Here is a 21,097-nt window from a genome sequence, read left to right on the forward strand (position 1 = left end):
CCCTGTGAGGGGACCTGGCAAACTGAAGCAACACAACTGCACTGGGTCGGGGGTCGACTACGTTTCTTTTGTCTCTGCTATTTCTGATCTGATGGCCTGAAGTCAAACACTGACACAGGGAACCTGATGTGAAGTCTAGTGGGTTTGTGCTTGCTTCTCTAGGAACTGAAGGGTTTATCAGTGATGGCTCAGGCCACCCTGGGCAGGTTTATTGGTAGCAAACTGTGCCTGTGTTTACAATCCTGTCCCAGGTGAACCTGATGAAGCATATAAAGCTCAGCACCTCACGAGACTTCAAGATCAAGGGAAACGTCCTGGACGCAGTCCTTCGGCAGGAGGAGGAGGATGAAAATGAAGAGGTCAGTGCCTGCTCTGACTGGCGTGCAGCAGGCTTCAGCTGCCCTCCTGGCCGGTTGTCAGCAGCCTGTCCAGGAGCAGCCACAGAGAAAGGGCCAAAAGGTGGTCAAAGACAAAAACAAAACTAAGCATTCTCAAGAGAAAGGTTGTAAACAGTGAACCACACAAGAAGTTTCCCAGGCTTGTATACCTTTAGGATGGACATTTCCAGGAAGGGGATGTTGAAAACAGGGTCTTACTGTGGGTCTTCTCCCCATAACCTTTTAAACCATTGGAAAATTATGAGCCTAAGCATTCTGGCTCAGAAACCAGTTTTTCCCTCTTCTACCATGCTCTCAAAGTAGGGCCACTACTCTGAATGAGGGTCAGCACATTTCTTAGCCTCCTTTCCCCTCTGCTGAGACTGAAGGGAGAGGAACAGACCTGTCCCAACGGCACGCCGTGAGCCCTGCAGCATCTCTGAAGCAGAACCCTGTGTTTCCTTACCTCTGGTGCCTAGAATTTCTATCACCTTACGCATATCCAAGATAAACTGGAAGTTTACATCAACCACCCTGGATTTCTAGCTTCTCAAAAAATTCTGAATCCACATTCTTCCGTTTACCACACTCTAAGCTATAATATACCTGGCCCTGTCCACTGCCTCTGCCTGCCTGGCATTTGAGTTCAGGGGAGTTCTGCAGCATCTTGATGCCCCTTCTCTGTCACCGTGTTCCCTGCATCATTACAGAAGCCCAAAGGGAAGGAGTCAGCACCACCTTGCTCTACTGCAGAGCTCGCCCCATCACCAAGTCACCTCCCGTGAGTGGGGCAGGGGAGAAAGCATGACCAACACAGGCTTTGATGAGAAGATAAAGGATTTCTGCTTTTATTTCCACTGCCTCTGAACAGGCTTCTCACATTACAGCGTTACTTCTCTCCCCTTCTAGGGCACTGCATCAGAGCATGAGGGGCAGAACAAAGAACCAGCCAAGAAGAAAAGGAAAAAAGAAAAGAAATGCCTGAGTTAATGTGAACTTTGGGGATTCTGCTTTCTTTTTACCCAACAAGCAACAATGCCCCCTTGTCCTACTGCCTGCACCTCGTTGGCATCTTGGTTCTGAACTCAACTGCACCTTCAGTTCAGAGGCAGTCATTCTTGGCAGGCCCTGCTACTGAAAAATGGCTGGCCTGAGGCCAGCCCTTTTGCAAAAAGCAGAGCTGAAAGCCTGAGTTTTAGGAGCCTTCGCTGCCCCGATGAAGCTCCATGGGAGCAAATACAGAGCCTCCAGGCAGGGATATAGTCCAGGCTGGCTTCATTTCTCCAGGGAGCCTTTGGTGAGTTCAATTATCTGGTAAATATCCAGCGCTTCACCTGAAAAATAGTGCAGTTTGTTAGGATGCCCCCTCATGAAGCAGTCAGAAGTGAGAAAAGCTTAATGTTAAGGTCAAAAAGGATTGCCAAGAATGGTAGGGTCATATTTGGGGAGGGTCTGTTTTCTTTATAAAATAAGTTTGTCTTAGATACATTTTAAATAGACTTTAAGCTTTCTAATTTACTTGTTTGGCATTCAGAGCATAATTTTGTCACCTAAGGACACACTGACTTTTAAACAATAAATCTTGTTTAAATCTTCTGTGTGTGTGTGGTTGAAAAAAGAAACCAGAGTCAAAACACTTCGTTTACTAGGAACACCTTCCTAGAAACACATGCCTTTATGATCCAAACATTATGCTCACTTTGGACTCAGGGTCTGCTGAAAACCGAAACAGCCCAGCACACAGCACACGAGGAGGGTTATTATCCTCTAGTGCCCTGAGCCTCTGTTATCCAAGACCACTTTCTAGTCCGCCTCCCATCCCATGTGTAGTAAGGAAGGAAGGTGGTATGCTCACCCTGGGGAATCCCGTATCGCCTTTCCATCCCAGTTGGGTTAGAAGGGGTTTTACAATCCATGGTCACTTCCTTCCTGAGGCACTGGTCAATATCAACTGTACTGAAAAACGCGACTGACTGGGGCAGGTCATTCAGGCCCAGCTTGTGGGCAAACATGCACCTGAAAGAGACCCCATCTCCTTTCAACAGTTGTGTCCCTGCTATAACAAAGGCCCGTCTCTCCAGGAGATGACCTGCAGGGCCTGCCCAGCCAACTCTGTTCAAGCAAAGAAAGCTGAAGGGCTAGCACGGCCCTCCACCCAGCAGCCCAACACCTCCTGCTGAGATACTCGTGTACAACTGTGGACTCAAAACACACCTTTTTTCCCACTTTGGTCAGAAGATGAGGGCAACAGTAGTGATCATTGTAAACATTCATTATATACCCATTAATCAGGACAGGCCACGGTTCCCAAACTGGTTCTTAGTAGCAGATCAACATGAACTGTAACATCAGTTAATCCAACCATATAAACTAGAGATTTTACTACAAGAAAATTCAACTCAATATGTATACTTGAGCTTCCCTGTTAACAATGTTTTCTGTTTACTAAGTAACAAACTTTTGGCACTTACGAATAAATGTTTACAAATGAAAAATATCTAAATTTTCTGTGAGTTGAGAAAAGCCTGTCATTTGATTTTCAAAACAAAGGTGTATTCTGAGGGGAGCACAGTTTGAGAACTCTCTCAGCCTACTCCCTGGGCTCTCCCACCTCCTGACCACCCGAGTGATCGAGTCTGGCAATACACTTTCAGTCTCCAAAAATCTTTTCTAAATATTGAGCCAGTCTTTTTAAGACTTCTCAGTTTTTAAAAATCAGAGATAAAAGTGGAAACACTTATTCCTGGGGGGGATGAAAGTTCAGACTGTGCTCAGTGTGGTCCAAGCCCCATGTATCTGGCAGACACTCAGGCTGGAGGAGCTATGGGCCCTGCCTACCTGGTCAGGAGGTTGGTGATTTGCAGGGCGAGGGCTGCGCGGTATCGGTCCTCCTCCCGCACCAGGTAGCGAACCTCATCGTGGATGCTGATGCAGAAGCGCCCGTCAATGGCAAACTCCTCAAACAGCCACTTCATGGCCACAAGCATGAGGTGCAGGTAGTCCACCGCAGAACTCTGCACCACCCAGTTCACTCGGCTGGTCATAAACTGGGGAGGGAAGGCACAGGTGAGGAGGACCAGACCACAAGCAGCTCCCTCCGGAGCAGGAGGCGGCACAGGAGCCCTGCCCTCCCTGAGGCCCCCGTTGCCCCGTTCTGAGGGCAGCGGTACCTCCCCTCGGACAGCACAGGGTTCCAGGGCCCGGCTGATGCGGCAGCCCAGCACCGGGGTACTCGGTATGTCAGATGTGGCAATGCTCTCCAGCTTGTTGAACATTTCTGACTCTGTGCCCCCGATCCAGGCTCGCTCAGCAACCACCTCCCACTTTTTCCATCTCGATCTGGGGAACGAAGAGGGGCAAGCTTTGTGTTCCACCATTATCAGAGCAAACGCACGCCAGCTCTCCCCGGGCCAGCCCAAACCCTCCCACTGACGTGAACACACAGAAGGTTCTCACTTCTTCGAAGCTTCTCTCTGGATCTTGCGCAGATCCTTCAGGGAAACCCAGCCATCCTCGGTCCTATCCACAGGGAGGTCCAACTCCTTCACCAGCCACTCACCCTCATCTGACAGCCGGTACCTGGGAGGCAGCGTCACAACCGTCACTCCCATGGGAATGCCTGTTCTGTGCCAAGCCCTGGGCTAGGCATGTTCAACACCACTCCATTTCCACAACCGCCCTGGGGTCAAAAGGCTCAGAGATGCTAAGTGACTCTGGGATCACACAGCAGGCAGAAGGAGAGCCTAGACAGGATCCCAGGATTCTATGGGCTACCTGAGGGTAGCCCGATAAAGGACAGGGGACCATTACTGTCCTAAATCTTCAACCCTGCACTGCCCAGTGACCAACAGGGCATGTCAGTCCAGCAGGCAGCGAAGGCTACCACCCTGCATTTTGGGGTGGGGGTGGGAAGAGCATTTAGAAAGGCAGAAGACAGGACATACAGCCAGGCCTGGCTCACTCTTCTCGGTCCCCGCTGCCCAGACTCCCAGCTTCACTGCGGCTTCAGACGACACCGGGCTAGTCCCCTGCTGGCCAGTCATGTCACTCACCTGCTCAGAGGTGCCACAGGCTTTCCCCACCCACCCTCAGTCCACACCATGAAGTCTTCAAAGGTCTCCATGACTAAGACCCAGCCATCTCTGTTGCCACTGCCTTGCCTGCGCTACCCTAGTGCATCCCCCCAGCGCCGTCTCCCCCCTCACCTCCCTGGACAACACTCTGCTCCCCCTCTCACTTGCTCTCATGCCCTGTGAGGCTGTGGGTTTGCAAACCCCATACTACTGTTTATTCTGCAAGAGCAGAGCAGGCACCCTGCAACCACTCAGTGATAACAAATGCACAGCTTTATCAGGAAAACGGACTGTGAAGCAAGCAAACATCACAACCAAAGGACAACCCACCTGGAGCTAGGTCAAAGATCATATGAGGGCTCAGGCAACGGGAAGGTCAAAAAAACAGGTGCAGCAAAGACAATAAAGCAAGCCTGAGGCCCAGGGATGGAGAAGCGGTGGCGGGGGGACACTCACCGGCGGAGGCCCTTGGTGACCGCATACATCTGCTGGGCCTTCTCAGCCGCCTCCTGCCGCGTGAGTCGGTGGTTGAACTGCATGAGCAGGCGCTCAGCAAAGGGCTGCCCGGCCCCATAGATGCGGCCGTAGTTGATGATCTTGGCATGCTCGCGGCTGATGCCCACAGTGGCCGCTGTCTTGCTGTGCAGATCGGTGCCCCTGCTCTTCCTACCCTGCAGGGTCATCCAGCCGAAGGCTGTGCAGCCTGGGGGCAGGGCGACAGCGAGAGAGGCGGCTTTGGAAGTGCTCCGCCGGCCAGACATCAGGCCGCCTCCACGCTGCTCCAGCCCGGGCTCCCACTTACCGTGCATGCCAGCAAAGTGGGCGTCTCCCAGCACAGCTGCGATCCATAGCTCCTGGGAGTCCACGTCGGCACCCACGAGGACGTAACCGGGCGGGGCCTGCACCATGGCCTTCAACTCACTGCCTACGCGGTCAGGCTGTGGGAAGAGGGAGGTCATACCCCACGTAGGTGGCCGGTGAGACTCCTCTCGCTCACCCCGGGGCCTGACTAGACTGAGATGTGGTGGCCCTTCCCTAGGGCGTGGTTTTAGGGAATGCAGCCAGCTCTGCCAGTTCTAGGTAAAGATCCCCTGCCCCATGCCTGGCTCACACTCGGTCCCATGGAGACACCACAAAAGCTGTGCCATGCATGCCTGGCCAGGAGCAGGTGCCCAGAACTTATCTGCCCAACAAATGGAGGGGCTGTGATGCCAGATTTGGTCTTGAGTCCCACCAGACTCAGATCTTAGTACAGGCTCATTGCAACCCCAGCTTCTCGAGACAGGAGAGGAAGGCCTGGGAGACCAGACACACAAAGAGCACGCACCCGGGCATTGCTGGCAGTGAGCCACGTGGGCTCCACGGCCCGTCGAGTAATGGTGCCGGCCGTCACCACCTGGGGCAGGATAGCCCCGTAGCGGCCTTCCTCATCGTAGTTGGCATGCCTGTGGGGGTGTAGGGGGGGAAGGACCTGAATCTCCGCAGCTGGCTTTGGTCTTAGGACCCGCCTCACTCAGCTTTCCTGTTCCCACAACCCCGATAGGACATACCTGGTCACGGCCCGGGGCAGCACAGACCGGGGCAGCCACACCACCATCTGGGAGCTGTGGGGACACGCTGCTGAGCACAACCACGGGGGCAGGAACCACCCCCTCATGACACAGCTCTCAACCACCTTGCTCTACTGCATGCCCTCCGTGCCCGGCCTCAACCCTCTCCACTGACCTGACCTGGGCTGGGCCCTGCCATTTACCACCCAGGAGCACAAGCCCTCAGGGAGATGGCCAGGCAGCTGAGGCCACTTCTGCCCGCATCCTGGGGTGACCGTGAGGCACCCTGCTTCAGCCCTGCCACCACTGCCTCCTCCACGCTCAGGGCAGGCGTCACCAGCCCTTGCCAGACTCTTCTCACAGGAGCGTGCTGCTGGCAGCCACCTCCGCCGTGGAACTAGACTTTGACCCATCTGCCATTCCCAGCCTGGGATCCAGCCCCCAACACAGCTTGCAGGCCACTAGCCCTTCACAGAAGGGGCCTCACAGGGCTGGGAGGGGCCTTCGGGGACCTACAGTACCACTCTTCTTACGTAACAAGGAAACAAGCTGGAGAGGGAGAGCCTGGCCCGCGGGCGCACAGCACCAGGACCACAGAGAGCCTGGCCTCCAGACTGGGCGAGCCCTGCACTGTAGTACAGGCTGTTGGGGCCAGGGGTTGGGGGGCGGTGGGCGGGGAGGGATCCCAGGAGAGCGGTGACCTGGTCAGAGGCATGGATAGCAGCAAGTCTCTGCCGTCCCCGACAGCCCACCTGATACGCTTATGGGCGTTCCTCCAAAATGAGATCATCTTATTGATTTCCAAGGCCCGGGGCCCGCTGGCGCCTCCCGGGCCAGCCTGCAGGCTGCCGTCCTCCATCTTAGGCAGGAAGTCTTTGGCAAAGGGGCTGCCCACATTGCAGCTATTGCCGTCCTGTGGAGGGCAAAGAAAGTGGGGTCTGGAGGCATGCGGCAGATCCCCGGTGCCCGAGGCACTGCCCGACACCGAGCCCAGACTGCCCCAAGAGCAGAGCAGTCTGGGGCAAATCCCTGATTGCAACATACATACACACACAGGCGCACACACACACACACACCCACACACAGGCGAACACCCAGCCCCTCCCAGGAACAGCCACCAGCCACCAGGTGTGGCACTAGGCCCGACACGCCCCATGTCAGTTTTCTCTTTTTTCTCGCCCTATGTCATGTAATTCTGCCACCAGACCCCTTTCCACTCAATTTTTAGAAGAAAAACAAAGGCTCAAAGACATCCCTGGTGGCTCAGATGACAATCTGCCTGCAGTGCAGGAGACCCAGGTTCAATCTCCAGGGGAAGATCCCTTGGAGAAGGAAATGGAAACCCACTCCAGTATTCTTGCCTGGAGAACCCCATGGACAGAGGAGCCTGGCGGGTCACAAAGAGATGCCCGATGTCATTTTTCTCTTTTTTCTAGCCCTATGTCATTTAACTCTGCCAACCAGGCCCCTTGCCACCCAATTTTTAGAAGAAAAACAAAGGCTCACAGAGATGGCAACTTTTGTCAGAGATCATGCTCTGCCCCTCTACTCCTGGCATTCCCACAGCAAGGCCGTCTCCTGGTTTGAGTCACTCTGCAGGCCTACTATGCGCCCCAAGTGCAGCAAGAACACCACAAAACAGGGTGTGAACCAGCACACACACCTTGTGAGGCAGCTTGAAGAACCAGCAGCCGGGGATATCCACGTCGTTATAGGGTCCGTTGCCATGGTGATAAGCTGGCTGGCTGGCTTTGGGGCCACCAGCAGCAGTCTGTGGGGGCCACACACCTAGATCAGGCCCTGCTCCAGCACCTGCGTTCAGCGAGGGCCATGGGGTAGGGGTGGGAAAAGGGCCTGAAACGGCATGCAGCTGGGAAACGACAGGATGGCCACGCGGTCTCAGGCTCCCTCTCGGGCCTCCAACAAGGGTGGGGCTGCCCAAGGGCATGGCGGTCATCTCCCAGCCCCGCAAAACCTTGGGAACTGAGGGGGAAAGCACTACCTGGGCGCAAGAGGAGGACGTGGCCAGCCAGCACCCACCCAGAGAAGCCCTGAGCAGGCGCCCAGCTCACCGGAGCTAGCGGTTGACCTGGAACTGCCTCTCGCGAGTTCTCCATCTTTGCCTCAGCCTCCACTTCCAAGCAGCCCAATTCTTCCACCTGGAGGGGCCCAGGTACCAAGTAAGTAAAGCAGGGGGCAGGGCTGGCCCACGTCCGCCAGCCCCACTCTGGGGTGAGTGAGCAGACAAGTGCCTCTGGCGCCTGGCCCCCACCCAGAGGCTGCCCCGTCCTGGAGCCAGAGCCACCCTCACCGTCTGCCACATGGCGCTGCTGTCGGACAGCAGGAACTCCTCGGCCAGGTCTGCCCGCGGCGGCTCCAGCTGCTGCTTCCCCTGTTCAAGACAGTGCTTCCTGTACAGGGACTCGATGGCTCTGCGCAGAGAATGGCAGCCGCAGCCTGATTACTGCAGGCCCCCTCCGGGCCAGGCCGCCACTGGGTGCCTTCCACCGTTCCCCGTTCAGTCCCCGGAAGCGGATCTGAGGCAGGAATGGACAGCATGCTCCCTGGCTCACAGACAGCGAGTGACAAGCTGATAACGACAGCGTGCTGCTGGCAGGCTGGGCTTCGAGGCCCGGGCCGACTCAGGAGAAGAGTGTGCGGGGAGCAGGGCAGCAGGGAGTCAGGGCCAGGCCCACCCCAGGCTGGCTCCTGCGCGCGCACCCACTCTTCAGCTCACAGGCGCAGGCGACCCCCATCCCTCTGTCCTCAGGCCCCACAGGCGGGTCAGACTGCCCTGCCAAGCCAGGACCTTTAATTCTGGGCCACTTCACACACTACGGTTTCTCCCCAGCACCTGCCTGTCAAAAGCTCAAGGGTTTGGGTTCTCAGACAAGAAACTAACTTCCCCATGGCCTTTTCTTCTGCCAGCTCTGAAATGAAGATAACCACCCTGTCTCATGTGGCTGCCTGGGGAACAAACGAGGGAAGCACCATAAAGGATTAACACAGAATACAACCAGTGCTCAATACACGATACTCAAAGGAGGCACACAAAGTCCGTGGACCCATCACGTTCAACAGCCCTCCAGCCTGCCCTCTACGTGTTCCTGTGCGGGCAGCCGGGCTGCAGGCTCCTTAGCAGGGCCTTAGCCCTTCCCACTCAAACCCCATGCCCTCAACTCCACAGGGCTCAGAGGCCTGGACAGAAAGACTGCCATCAAAAAAGAACTAGAAGCCAGACGCTCCGACTCAGGCTCCTCACCCTAGCCTGAGCTGGGCTTGGCCTCTCCAACAAGGGGAAGGGTCCCGAGATGCCAGCCCCTTCCTCCCCGAGCCAGAGCCTTACGTGTGGGGGCAGGCCACCCCAGCTGATGTGGGGGCACTGCCGGCCGGCACCTGAGCCAGGTTGTCCCGCCGCCCGGGCACCAGGTAGCCCCAGCCATGCTGCTCCGAGTAATGCAGGGGGAAGCCGTCCCAGGTCAGCGCCATGAGCTTAGGTGTGACCCGCATCTGGAGGCTGAGGAGACTGGGGCCAGGGGTCCACGCAGGGTCATCGAGCCGGGGACACAGTTTCCGATACCACCTACACCGCCAGCAGAGAGCGCGTCACAGCAGTCAGGGGAAGACAGCATGTAATGAGGAAGGCTCTCTCCATCCATGACAATGCCCACCCATCCCAAGGCCTGCTGGTGACCTCAGCCTGACATCACCACCCCCTCCCTCTGGGACTCAGCCAGGACCCCCATGGAGGCCCCTAGAATAATTCAAATATCCCCCAAGGACAGATCCTCTGTCAGCCCCCTGTTCCAGGACCCATACACACTGCCCAGGGCAGGACTCCTCGCCAAGCTCCACTTCACCAGGGAAACTGCCCAGAGCAGTGCACCGGTCTGCCCGACGTCTGCTGCTCCAGAAGCACACCAGGGCCTCCAGCGCTCCATCCCTCACGGGCTGCTCACCAGAGCCAATGCCAGAGCGAGGCAAGTGAGGCATTCAGGGCACAGATTCAAGAAGGCCTCCTCTCAGGGAAACACAAAATTGGCCCCTTGCTGTTCAGTCTGGATGCCCCTATTTTCCCATCTCTGCCACTTTGTGGGGCAAGAATGAAGGTCATCTCCTCAAGGAAGCCTTCCTTGATTTCCCCAGGCAGAGTTTTAGGTTCTGCCTCGACACTGATGACTCTCCTGTCTCACGATGGATATCAACTCCAGCACAGGCTGGCTCTTCCCAGGGAGAAGCTACTAGAAAGGAGTTGTGCTTCTCCTTGCCCCTCAGAGGCTGCAGTAAGGCCCAGAGCCCAGCAGGCGCTTAGTGCACTTGTAGTGAACAAGCCCAGTGACCCGGGGGTGAGAGCAAGACCGGGAGAAGGCAGGGACAAATGGCAGCATGTTAGCAGGGGCGCATATGCATGCTACCCGCTGTGCTGAGGCCCGGAATACGGCTGTCTCGGGGCGGAGGGAGGGATAGGGGGGCTTCTGGCCATGTGAGGGGAAGGGCTCACCCTGGGTGTCCAGGAAGGTGCTGGGGCCGCTGGGGCAGGAGCTCTGTGGTCCCCCTCAGCTGCTCCAAGCAGGTGCGGGCTGTGACGCCTCGCTGGAACTCTTCCTCCTCACTGGGGGGGCCGGGGTCTGCACAGGGCGGGGAGGACAATCAGGACCGGGGAAGAAAGACCCTCCCAGGACCTGCCCAGCGGTCCAGTCCAGTGGTTCGAATTCTGTGCTTCCACTGCAGGGGGCATGGGTTCTCCTCTGGAAGGCTGGAGCCACCACTGCCAAGGGACCCCCGGGTCCCAGGCCCTTCCCAGGACCCCTCCCTTCCCCGCCTCCCGCCCATGTTCCCCACCTTCCTGATCCCTGGGGTCCCCAGGGGCGTCAGCCCCCTCAACAGGCAACTTGCTGGCTGCAGCCGGCTCCCTCCTCTTCCCCTTCTTCGCCTTCTTCTGCTTGAACTCCTGCACATCCCACTCCAGGTCCCAGAGCCAGGGGTCCTCTTTGTACCTGCACAGCCAGTTCACCAGAGCAGGGCTAAGGCCATGCCAGAGGCCAGGTCTCCTGCTGCCTGGCCCCTGCAGTGGGACTCTGCCCACCCAAGGGCCTGGCTACCTCTCTCCCGAGAGCAATTGGCAGGCGTCGTTGGCCAGGTCCATCAGCGACTTCTTCATCTCCCGCTGGAGCTCCTCGTAGGTGCCCTGTGCCTCCGCCAGGTAACGCTCCCAGTTCTGGTTGACGGGCAGGTAGGAGACACCCATCTCCAACATGCCAGCCAGAGTCACCGGGTGGGGACACCTTCAGGACAAACACCAGGGCTGCCATAAATGACCACGGGAGGCAAGGCTCTGGCTCAAGCCCTGAGCCGGCCTGGCAATCCTCAACCCAACCACCCACATCAGAGAGACAGGGGTTTAAACTCCAGCTCTTTCCTATTTCCCAGCCATGAGACCCTGCATAAGTGACTTCATCTCTCTGAGCCAACGTTCCTTCATCTATATAATGGGGATAATATCATTCCGTCCTCAGGGATAATGTGAGAATGACAGCTCACAACAATGGAGGTGGCTGCCACCTGCTGAGTAATGACCAGGAGCCAGACACTGTGTTAACAACTCCATACACACGAAGTGTCATACCAGAGCCTTACAACTGGAGCAGCCAAGTATGCCTGTGTGTGCTTCACAGACAAGACCACTGAGGCACAGAGAAACCAAGTGCCTTGCCCAAGGTCCTCTGCGCTGGACCGGACAATTAAGATCAGAACCGGGTTTGGCTGAGGCTTCCAATTCTGACCGCATCATCAGACTGACTCCCTAGGACACATAACCAAGATGGACGTGAAGCCCTTAGCTCAGGCTCTGGGTTCAGAGAGGGCGCTGAGCTGACCATGAATAAGCACAGCCTGGGTCCTCCCCTCTGGGACTCTAGACACCCAAGAGTCCAAGGGCCAGGCGGCCAGCCCTGGACAGAGCAGCTCTATGCTCTCGGGCCAGAAAGGCTGAGGGCCCCAGCCTGAGAAAGGCCCAGCGGTACCTGGCTACAATGGGCCCAGGTACCACCGGGAACCCACTGACCCCCAGGGGTTCCCAGAGGGGCACTCCCTCACCTCTCCAGGAAGAGCGGAAGCTGCTGCTGGAAAACCTCATAGGTGGCCCACACGTCCTGGGCACAGTACTGCATCAGGTCCTGGCACAGGCGACAGGAAGGCGCAGGGTGGGCAGTCATCCCACTGCTGCCGCTGGGGCCCAGGGTCAGGTGTGGCAGCTACACTCCCAGGGTCTCTTGGGGCCCGCCCCTGCCCGCACCCCCAGAGCACCCCTACCCCCCACCATACCTGGAAGTTCTCACGGATGTCCTTCATGTTGCCCTTGACAAATAGCTCGCGGGGCTCCTTCTCCAGGCGAGGCCCCCCCACATAGAGGCCGTGCACGTCTGCCAGGTTATTGACACTGCTGATGTCCAGCCAGTCCCAGGACGAGATCTGGGGGCCAGAGCAAGGGACATGGCAGGTCAGCGTGGCCTTGAGCCAGATGGGCAGGCTTGTGACGGGATCCCCCCACGCCCACTGTACCCTCACCGTTGGGCCGTTGGCTCTGCTCTTCGGGCCTCGTTGAGCAGGGGGCCGGGCCTTGTGCTTGCCCTGCTTGGCGGCCATCCACAGACTGCGCTGGAAGCTGCTCAGCCCTGAGATGGCCATGTGCATGCTCATGGTGTCCAGGAAGCGCATGTGGGAACCCTGAGGAGTGGGGAGAGGCTGCAGCAGAGGGGCCTGCCCACCTCACCTCAGTGCTTCAGCCCACCAGCCCCACCACAACCCTCCTCCCAGCACACAGCTGGATGCTCAAGATGCAGTGTCTTCAAACTTGCTCGTGCTTGTTCCTCCACCTGTGAGGGGCCTGCCTTCTAGATCCTAGCCACCCTGGAAGGCATAAGCCAGGCTCAGTCCCAACACAAGGCCCTTCCCAGCAACAGCACTGAGAGGCACCTTGGGAACAGAGGGGCCTAAACCAAGCCTTCCGAGCTATCAGGCTTGGTTGCCCCACCCTGCCACTCACCAGCTATGAGGCCCTGGGCAAGTTAACAAGGCTGTCCAAGCCTCAGCATCTGTAGCTGGAGGCCAAGGCTGCTCCCACCTGCCCCACCTCTCCTGGGGCACTTGCCACAAACTCAAGAAGTGCCTCCACTATAGTTCTGACATGTGCACTGTTCAAACTCTCAGCAATTCTATGATGCAACTTCTGCTATCTCCCTCTTTTTACAAAAGAGGAAACTGAGGCTCAGGGGTGTCAAGAAGCACATGCTGCTCACCAGTGGCTGAGACAGGATGTGTGCCCAGGCTGTGGGGCCCATGGCCTCCAAAGCCCAGGTCAAGCTCTAAAATGCCGCACACAGACAAGGGCCATTAGTACTGTGACAGCTCAGGTCCTGTGCCAGGGATCCTGGGGACCCAAGAGCTGGGCACAGGGACCATGGGCAGGGCTGGTCAACAGGGGTCCCTGAAGTTGCTACAAAGGCGATGGAGGCACTAGCCAGGACATGCAGTCCTTCCCCAGCCACTGAGAGCCGGGCTCTGAGCCCACCCTGAGCCAGGACCTGCACTCAGCCCTAGGATCCTCACCTGGATCAAGTACTGCTCCCGGATGTGGGCTCGGTCGAAGGATACATTGTGCCCCACCACTAACCGCTCCTGCTGGTCTCGCTGAGCAGGGCCACCGGCACTGGCAGGGACCTCCAGGGGAATGAGGTCAGCCGGCGACAGCTGGCTGGTCCAAGAGTAACGCTCTTCCACCAGCCGCCGGCTGCACCAGGAATACCTGAGGAGGTGAGAGGCGGGCAGGCTCAGCCCAAAGACGTGCACGCCCTGCTCCACAAGCCCCACTGCACACCTTCCACCACATGCAGGTCCTGCACTAGCAGCTGGGGACACAAGGGGGACGAGGTCTCCTAACCCTCACAGGGCTGGAGGTCAGGTGGGGGGCTGTCGGGGGCCGTGCTGGGAGTGAGGAGGAGTTACAAAGCCTACTTTACTTCTCCACCTCCACAGAGAGGAAGGCAGCTACGCGCCACAGTCCCCAGTGTCCCGGACAGGCATGCAGCCTGGCCGTCAAGATGTCTGTTAGGTCCGGGGCTCACCAAGTCGGTGCTTGGCTCTGAAGTATCTTAATGAATGTTACCGACCCCTCACATCTATGAGCGCTAAACAGCTCATGTTCAAAGAGCTAATAAAGGGGGCAGACAATTATAAAGTTGTAACTTTTACAATTATAAAATTATAAAGTTCCAAAGTGGAACTTTTTTTAATTGAAAGTGGCAAAAAAAAAAGACAAATGCTGCACATGTGTACAGGATGAATCATCTGACGGCTGGAAGATTCTGAAGGACGAAGAGCAAGTCACGCACCTTGTAGACGGTGCTGGGCCTCTGAGCAACCACCCTCAGTGACAGACCAAGGAAAGTGCCAGAAAGGAGGAGATGTATGCACATGTTCTAGAAGTATGTGCTGGAGCTGGGGGGTGGGGTGGACAGGGGGTGAGTGCTGTCTGTTGGGGGCCTGACACTGACTTGGGAAAAGGCTGGAGTCTGCTCAAGATCCACAAGAATAAGTGTGGGGAAACAGCCACTGAGCAAAAAGGCTTTGTGAACCATGGATCACGCCAAAGGGTCAAGGCCACTCAGCACCAAAGTGAGTGACGAGGCCACCTGTGTGGCCACCACAGCTGCAAACAAGCTCCCTGTGTCCCTATGGAGAGGAGGAGGGGTTATCTGTCACAACAATTAATGACAAACGTAAAACTAGTTTCTCTCAGGGAGGGCATTACCAGCAAAAAGTGGTTCCTAATTTTAAACCTGGTGAGACCTAACCCACACCCCAAATGATGGGAAAACACTCAGGAACTCGAGTTGCAACCTCCTTCCCTCTCAATTCAGCATGTCAAAGCCCTTAATAACACGGAAGAAAAGGCTGAAGGATGTCAAATATCAGAGGCTACGGGGATGATAGGGACTTTGGTTGCAATAAAAAGCCAGACTGGCGTCAAGATCGGGGTCTGCAGCTGTGCATGAGAGCCATCTTGTTAAATTTTTGTGATAAAAAAGAAGAAAGCCAAAATGCAAACACCTTTGGCATATTTAAGATGAGTCAGAACCAACCAACACTACACTTTCCCTGTGAGCCTCAGCTTGCCACTGACAGCCTGTGCAATGTCCCTCCAGTCTGATGACCAAAGCCCTCACCTGCAGCCTTTGGGAAGCTGCCCTCTGGCCTGTGCAAGGCTTCTCCCTTCCACTGGAATCTGTGGGCTGCTCAGGCATCTGACGTTACACAGCCAGGTGCCAGGGATGTGCCGAAGTTAAGTGGGCTGCTGTCAAGGCCCCAGCCTCCCACTCCCCGCCACAGTCAGGCTCCCAGGAGGAAGGCCCTGTATGAGCCCGGTCCTCAGTAATGACTTACACTGCCAGGCAAACTGAGCGGCGCCCCCCAGTACCACTGGCAAGAATGGTATGAGAATGAGAGGATGATGGAAAGGACAGGAAGAGAAAGAGGTGAACAGTCAGCAGAGGAAGAAGAGACAAGAAAAAGGGGACTAGAGGTAAACTGACCAAGAATGACCCAAAGATCGAAAAACAGTTCTTATCACTGGTTTCCTAATTTCCTTTCAGCCACCACAGCCTACTTTATTTTCTCAAATGATGGACAGTATTCCCTCTAGTTTGACCATCAAGTTACACAGTAAGCTCTAAGATTCTCATCTTAACTGGAACTAATCAATAAGGAATCATCTGGTTTTGCTCTTTTCAGCCGTTAATGCCTACCTTATCTATTTAGCCATGTTTTCACCATTTTCAACTGCATATTTAACATTTCGCAGCTTTCTTTACAAAGATGTAGCTTCCAATAGGAATAAAGAAACTGCCAACTTTTTTTTTGCTGGCCATGCCTGAAAGCATTAAGGTTGTAAATAGTATTTTAATCCTGGAATGAAGAATAAAAAAGGGGAGAAACAGTACTGCCATCATTGTTTGAAAAAGAAACTTGGGTAGCACTTAGAAAGTTACTCAAAAAGAAAAGAGTGACTGGATATACATTTGGGGGACCAAAATGCCTGCAGGCCTACTTGGGAGGCTGGGGGATGGAAGAAGTGTTTCTCAGCTAGGGGTGGTCAGCAAGGTGTTACCTGAGGGGAGGGGTATTTGGAAACTGAAATGGAGCGGGATTTGGTCTGGCACTTAAGGGAGCAGCTGGGGACGCTAAGTGTCTTATACTGCCTGGGACATTCCCATCAAAGGGAAGTTTCTCCTGCCCAAAATAACCACTGACATCCCCAAATAGAAACACTGTTCAAATGTCTTAGACTAACTTTTCAGGAAGCTATTAGGGGAAGGGGTAAAGGAATCAAATCAAGGTAATCTCAACTGGTCTCCCAGTCAGCCTCAAGTACAACATATTACTGGGACTCTGCTGAGCCCGTCACCACCTGACACTTGCTAGGGTGTCCTTTATCATCCTACACCTTCCCCACCAGAAAGTAAGCTCTATCAAAGCTGGGGTCGAGCTGATTGCAGTCCCTGGAAACTCCCCCGCCAGACACAGAGTGGGGGCCCCCCACGTGGGCTCAAGTCCCCTGACCCTGGCCCCTCCCTACTCACCAGGCCGAGGGGGATATGGCCACCGCCAACGTGGGGCAGGTTCCCTCTGCCAAGCAGACCTCCACGTCGAACACCAGGGCCCGCTCCTCGGGGATGGCCACGGGTTCGGCCTCCCCCGCGGGGCCGTACCGGGTCCAGCCCTCCGCCCAGGCCCAGCTCGGGGGCCGCGGGGGCAGCTGCGCCTGCAAGAGCGAGTTGGCCGCCTCCAGGTAGGGCAGGCTCTGCTTCTGCGCCAGGAGGCGGAAGTGCTGGTCCAGGCTGCCCCCGAGGAGGGGCGGCAGGCGCAGCTCCACGTCGGGCAAGGGCGCGGCCGGCTGCCCCCAAAGCCCGTGCTTCTGCAGGTGCTCCACGCTGCGGCGCACCGCGGCCTCGTCGGGCCTCTCCCCGCCGGGCCCGAAGATCTGCTCGTGGAGCCCTCTCGAGAGCATTTGGATGTGCAAGGGGTTGTGCCGCAGCTGCCCGCCCACCGAGGATGGCACAGGCTGCGGCGGCGGCGGCCCGTCGCTGGGGACGGGGTCGGAGGCGGAGCTGGAGACCCAACGTCCCGGAGCTGGAACCAGGCCTGGCCCGACGGTGGCGCCGGCCACCTTCCTCCAGAGCAGGCGGCTCATGGTGGGTGCAGGGAGCCCCCCGGTGGGCGTCAGGACACCTGGCTTTGGGCTCCAGCTTGGCAGCGTTCACTGGCTGAGAGACGTGGAGAGGGACACGTCCTGTCTCCGCTTTCCTGCCAGGGAAACGGTTCTGACCATGCCTGCCTTCCACCCACAAATCCTAAAGGAGACAGATGATGTAGTGTTAGCAACTACATGCAAAGCACCCGCGATCTTAACAGCCCTCCTTCCGCGAGCCCTGCCTGCGTCCCAAAGCAGGGTGCCAGGCGCCTTTAGGTGCATGTTCTCAGTTAATCAAGCAACCTTGGGAAATACCAATACCCCTCGGAAAACCGAGGTTCAGGTTAAGTTCATCAGAGAAGGAGACGGTAGTGGTTAAGAGCGCAAGACTCTGGTGGGGACGAGGGTTTGAATCCCGGCTCCAGCTCTTCCGAGATGTGTGACCTTGGGCAAGCGCCTTGGGCCCATTTCCCTACTCTGTAAATTGGGGTGACTGGGTTCTACCGGTCATACAGGACTGCTGTTCGGGTGACACACAGGGCGAACCTGCCGCGGGGCACGGCCCTCGGCAAGTGCTCGGCAAACGGTGGCTGCCGGTGCCCCCACCGCCGCAGCCCGAGGGCCTAGCGCCCTTAGGGGCCAGTGCCCGGGTTCGAGCCCGCCAGGGGGGCGGCAGTCCCGCGGGAGCCCCACCCCCGCCGGAGCCCTGGCCCAGCGCGCCGCAGGAGCCCTCGGCCGCCAGCCTGAGCCCGGCGGTCGCGCCGCGGTGCGCGCTGGGATGAGCCTCCGCCCAGCCCAGGGCCGCGCTCCCAGACTGGAGAGGGAGGGGCCGCGCCGCCGCTCAGCGACCCGGCCACCTGCCCCCCAGCGCCGAACCCGCCGGAAACCTCAGTCCGCCCGGTGCCTCCCGGTCTGCGGCTCCCAACCCCAGGCTGGCGACGCCCCGGCTCCCTCCGCGCGGCCTGTGCAGCCTCGGGGTGGCGCGTGGCCTCCACCCGAGCGATCCGCCTCGCTGGCAGGGGCAACTTCCCGTCTGTACCCCGCTAGGTCCCGCGGCTACCCGAGAGGCAGGCGGGAGACTCCTAGCGCGACCAATAGGAGAGCCACAAGTAGACCGGTCCGCCCGTAGGGGGGGAAAAAGGACTTCCGGGTGGACCTTCCCCTGCGGAACTCTGGGAACCAAGGTCCAACCTCCCCTGCTCAAGAAGCAGGTGGGTTGGTCCCAGGCAAGCTGGTGGGCGGTAATAATGCTTTTTAGATTGTCCAAAGAGCACTAACTAGCGGGCGGCCGCGTGGCCTAATGGATAAGGCGTCTGACTTCGGATCAGAAGATTGCAGGTTCGAGTCCTGCCGCGGTCGCGATGGGAAAAGTTGCTTTTTGGTTTATCCTTTCTTAGGAATTTAAGTAAGAGAACCGTATGGAAACGCTGTTGCCGATTATCACCCCTCGTTGATATCTGGGAGCACTCAAATCAGACGAAGTGACTGTACCTACATCCCACCCAGCAGTGTCCTTGTGAAACTCTTCCTCTACCTGTTACAGCTACATGGAGGTGAGCGGAAGTGGTGGTCCATTTCTAAAAACGTACCATCCGTGTTCATACCCTCACACTGGTAGAGAAGTAGGAGCATCCTTTGGGGGAACCCCGATTTTAAATCAACTGGACCCTGGGTGTTCATTGGAGGGACTGATTTGAAGCTGAATCTCCAATACTTTGGCCACCTGATGCGGAGAGCTCATTTGAAAAGACCCTGATGCTGGGAAAGATTGAGGGCAGGAGCAGAAGGGGACGACAGAGGATGAGACGGTTGGATGTCATCACCGACACAATGGATTTGGGTTTGGGTGGACTCCAGGAGTTGGTGATGGACAGGGAGGCCTGGCGTGCTGAGGTTCATGGGGTCACAAAGAGTCGGACACGACTGAGGGACTGAACTGAACTGATACGTGGGAATCATAGAGATTCACATTTGAAGGCAAGCCCCTTCCCTCTCTTCATCCTGGTCAATTCTGATGAGTAAAAATACTGCCTTCCCTTGAAGCTGAATCTGTCGCCAGATATTAAGCTCTCATCCAACGTGTCTGAGGAGAAGGCAATGGCACCCCACTCCAGTACTCTTGCCTGGGAAATCCCATGGACGGAGGAGCCTGATGGGCTGCCATCTATGGGGTCGCAGAGTCAGACACAACAGATGGGACTTAGCAGCAGCAACAGCAGCCAACCCATCTGGCTCGCCCCGCCGGCCGGAGGAGTCACCAGAGGTAGCCTTCCATCTTCGCAGTCTCCTGTCTGCATCCACCGCCTGTTGCTCCAGGTGCCTCTGATAAACTGTAAAGTGCTGCAGAGAATCAGGCCCACGAAGACGACGAGAGCCTGGAGGCTGGATCTTGGAGGCTCGGCCACATGGATGAAGAAAGGGGGCTGGGAGAGGTTTGAGACACGCCTGAGGACACACAGCTGATTAGGGACAAAATTCAGGCCTCGCAGAAAGTCAGCCCCCACTTCCTAGGCCATAGGTGTGCCAGGACACTCTGAACTGACTGACTTGAGAAAGGGACTTCAGTATTTTTCAGGGGTGTGGTTTGGGGACACCCAGGGAAAGGAGAAGGTGGCAGCAGAGGATGAGATGGTGAGAGAGCATCACCAACTCAATGGACATGAATTTGAGCAGATTCCTGGAGACAGTGGAGGACAGAGGAGCCTGGTGCACTGCAGTCCATGGGGTCACAAAGAGTCCCATTCGACTTAGCCATTGAACAAGGGGGAAAACACGCTGCCCCACTGGTCCTGCAAACTGATCGCCCCCAGGGAGGCAGTGAGAAGCCCCAGAACAAGGCTTGAAGACTGCACAGTAGCACTGAACCTAGATCCTTCCATACATTTCCCCTTTCTTTAGTTTTAAGTATGAAACCTTGTTTATACATTGTTCTAGACGTATTTAGTATGTATACTGTGCTGTGTGCTAAGTAGCTTCAGTCCTGTCCAGCTCTTTGTGACCCTATGGACTGCAGCATGCCAGCCTTCTCTGCCCTTCACCATCTCCTGGAGTTTGCTCAAACTCATGTCCATTGAGTCAATGATGCCATCCAACCATCTCATCCTCTGTCATCCCTTTCTCCTCCTGCCTTCAATCTTTCCCAGCATTAGGGACTTTTCCATTGAGTCAGTTCTTCTCATCAGGTGGCCAAAGTATTGGAGCTTCAATTTCAATGGTACCAAAGCGGTCATTGAGCAGATTGAAGGAGTTGCTACTCTAAAGCATTCAGCTTGGTTCATTTGGCAGTGGTAGCTTTTGTTAAAGGCAGAACAGTGATAGTTTCTATCTGAGGCAGAAACTGCTGAAGCTGGGCTTGGCATAGATGACACAATAAATAATTCTTCACAATAAATAGTTCTTCCAATAAATATTCAGGGTTGATTTCCTTTAGGACTGACTGGTTTGATCTCCTTGCTGTCCAAGGGAATAATACCTGAGAAACCACATACATTTCCCTACAATTCCTTGGACCTCTCCTCCCACAGAGCAAGAGACAAATTCATTAGAAACCCCCTGCCCAGAGGGAAACACTCTGTACTTTCTTGCAGAGCACGAATCTCAGGTGTAACAGAAGCTGATTTTTTTTTTTTTTTAATCTCCCCTTTCCACTGCTGTTAAATACCCAGGAAGACTGACCTTGTGTCTCATTGGATGCTCTGCTCCAGGACCTGGCTGGAGCTTGGTAATAACTACTAGCATATATTAAGATGTCAGATTGTGGCATCTAAATTAATTAATCCTTGCATTAACCCTAGGATAGAGATTCTGTTATTATCCCCTTTTACTGATGAGGACACTGAGGCCCAGAGA

At 56.1% G+C, this 21,097-nt stretch overlaps 2 protein-coding genes and 1 non-coding gene across 6 annotated transcripts in view; 2 read left to right on the top strand and 1 right to left on the bottom strand.

Moving 5' to 3' along the window:
- The window catches only part of FANCI (FA complementation group I), a 63,151-nt gene extending 61,178 nt beyond the window's left edge, over positions 1 to 1,973 (top strand). For 2 of the 4 annotated variants that reach the window (XM_004017745.6, XM_042235077.2), the window contains 2 exons: positions 252 to 359; positions 1,287 to 1,973. In XM_004017745.6, coding sequence (XP_004017794.3) covers positions 252 to 359; positions 1,287 to 1,367 — 189 coding nt within the window. In that variant the 3' untranslated portion in view covers positions 1,368 to 1,973. Of the gene's footprint in view, positions 1 to 251 lie in introns of all 4 variants that reach the window. The other 2 variants (XM_060401634.1, XM_060401635.1) reach the window with 1 other exon arrangement.
- Positions 1,197 to 17,941, bottom strand: POLG (DNA polymerase gamma, catalytic subunit). Its single transcript, XM_042235079.2, has 22 exons — positions 16,638 to 17,941; positions 13,609 to 13,804; positions 12,568 to 12,726; positions 12,325 to 12,471; positions 12,097 to 12,176; positions 11,103 to 11,285; positions 10,843 to 10,997; positions 10,502 to 10,628; positions 9,347 to 9,583; positions 8,312 to 8,432; positions 8,073 to 8,159; positions 7,664 to 7,771; positions 6,753 to 6,913; positions 6,001 to 6,054; positions 5,778 to 5,895; positions 5,253 to 5,388; positions 4,907 to 5,153; positions 3,834 to 3,956; positions 3,548 to 3,716; positions 3,216 to 3,424; positions 2,233 to 2,393; positions 1,197 to 1,711 (listed from the first exon to the last, which is right to left on the bottom strand). Exons 1-22 carry the CDS (start codon positions 17,246 to 17,248, stop codon positions 1,653 to 1,655), a joined length of 3,648 nt encoding a protein of 1,215 aa, XP_042091013.1. The 5' UTR covers positions 17,249 to 17,941; the 3' UTR covers positions 1,197 to 1,652.
- A 593-nt stretch (positions 17,942 to 18,534) lies between these two features.
- On the top strand, positions 18,535 to 18,607 carry TRNAR-UCG (transfer RNA arginine (anticodon UCG)). The gene has a single exon. It is a non-coding gene; the product is annotated as a tRNA-Arg (tRNA).
- The last annotated feature ends 2,490 nt before the right edge of the window (positions 18,608 to 21,097 follow it).

The sequence above is a fragment of the Ovis aries genome, chromosome 18, assembly GCF_016772045.2.
Source record: "Ovis aries strain OAR_USU_Benz2616 breed Rambouillet chromosome 18, ARS-UI_Ramb_v3.0, whole genome shotgun sequence".
In the NCBI taxonomy this organism is placed as follows: domain Eukaryota; kingdom Metazoa; phylum Chordata; class Mammalia; order Artiodactyla; family Bovidae; genus Ovis; species Ovis aries.

Coding starts and splice junctions, on each gene's coding strand:
- POLG (XM_042235079.2), bottom strand. CDS start 17,248: ATGAGCCGCCTGCTCTGGAGGAAGGTGGCCGGCGCCACCGTCGGGCCA. Junction 13,805..16,637: donor GCCATATCCCCCTCGGCCTG/GTGAGTAGGGAG, acceptor TCACCTCCTCAG/GTATTCCTGGTGCAGCCGGC. Junction 5,896..6,000: donor CTGCCCCGGGCCGTGACCAG/GTATGTCCTATC, acceptor ACACCCCCACAG/GCATGCCAACTACGATGAGG.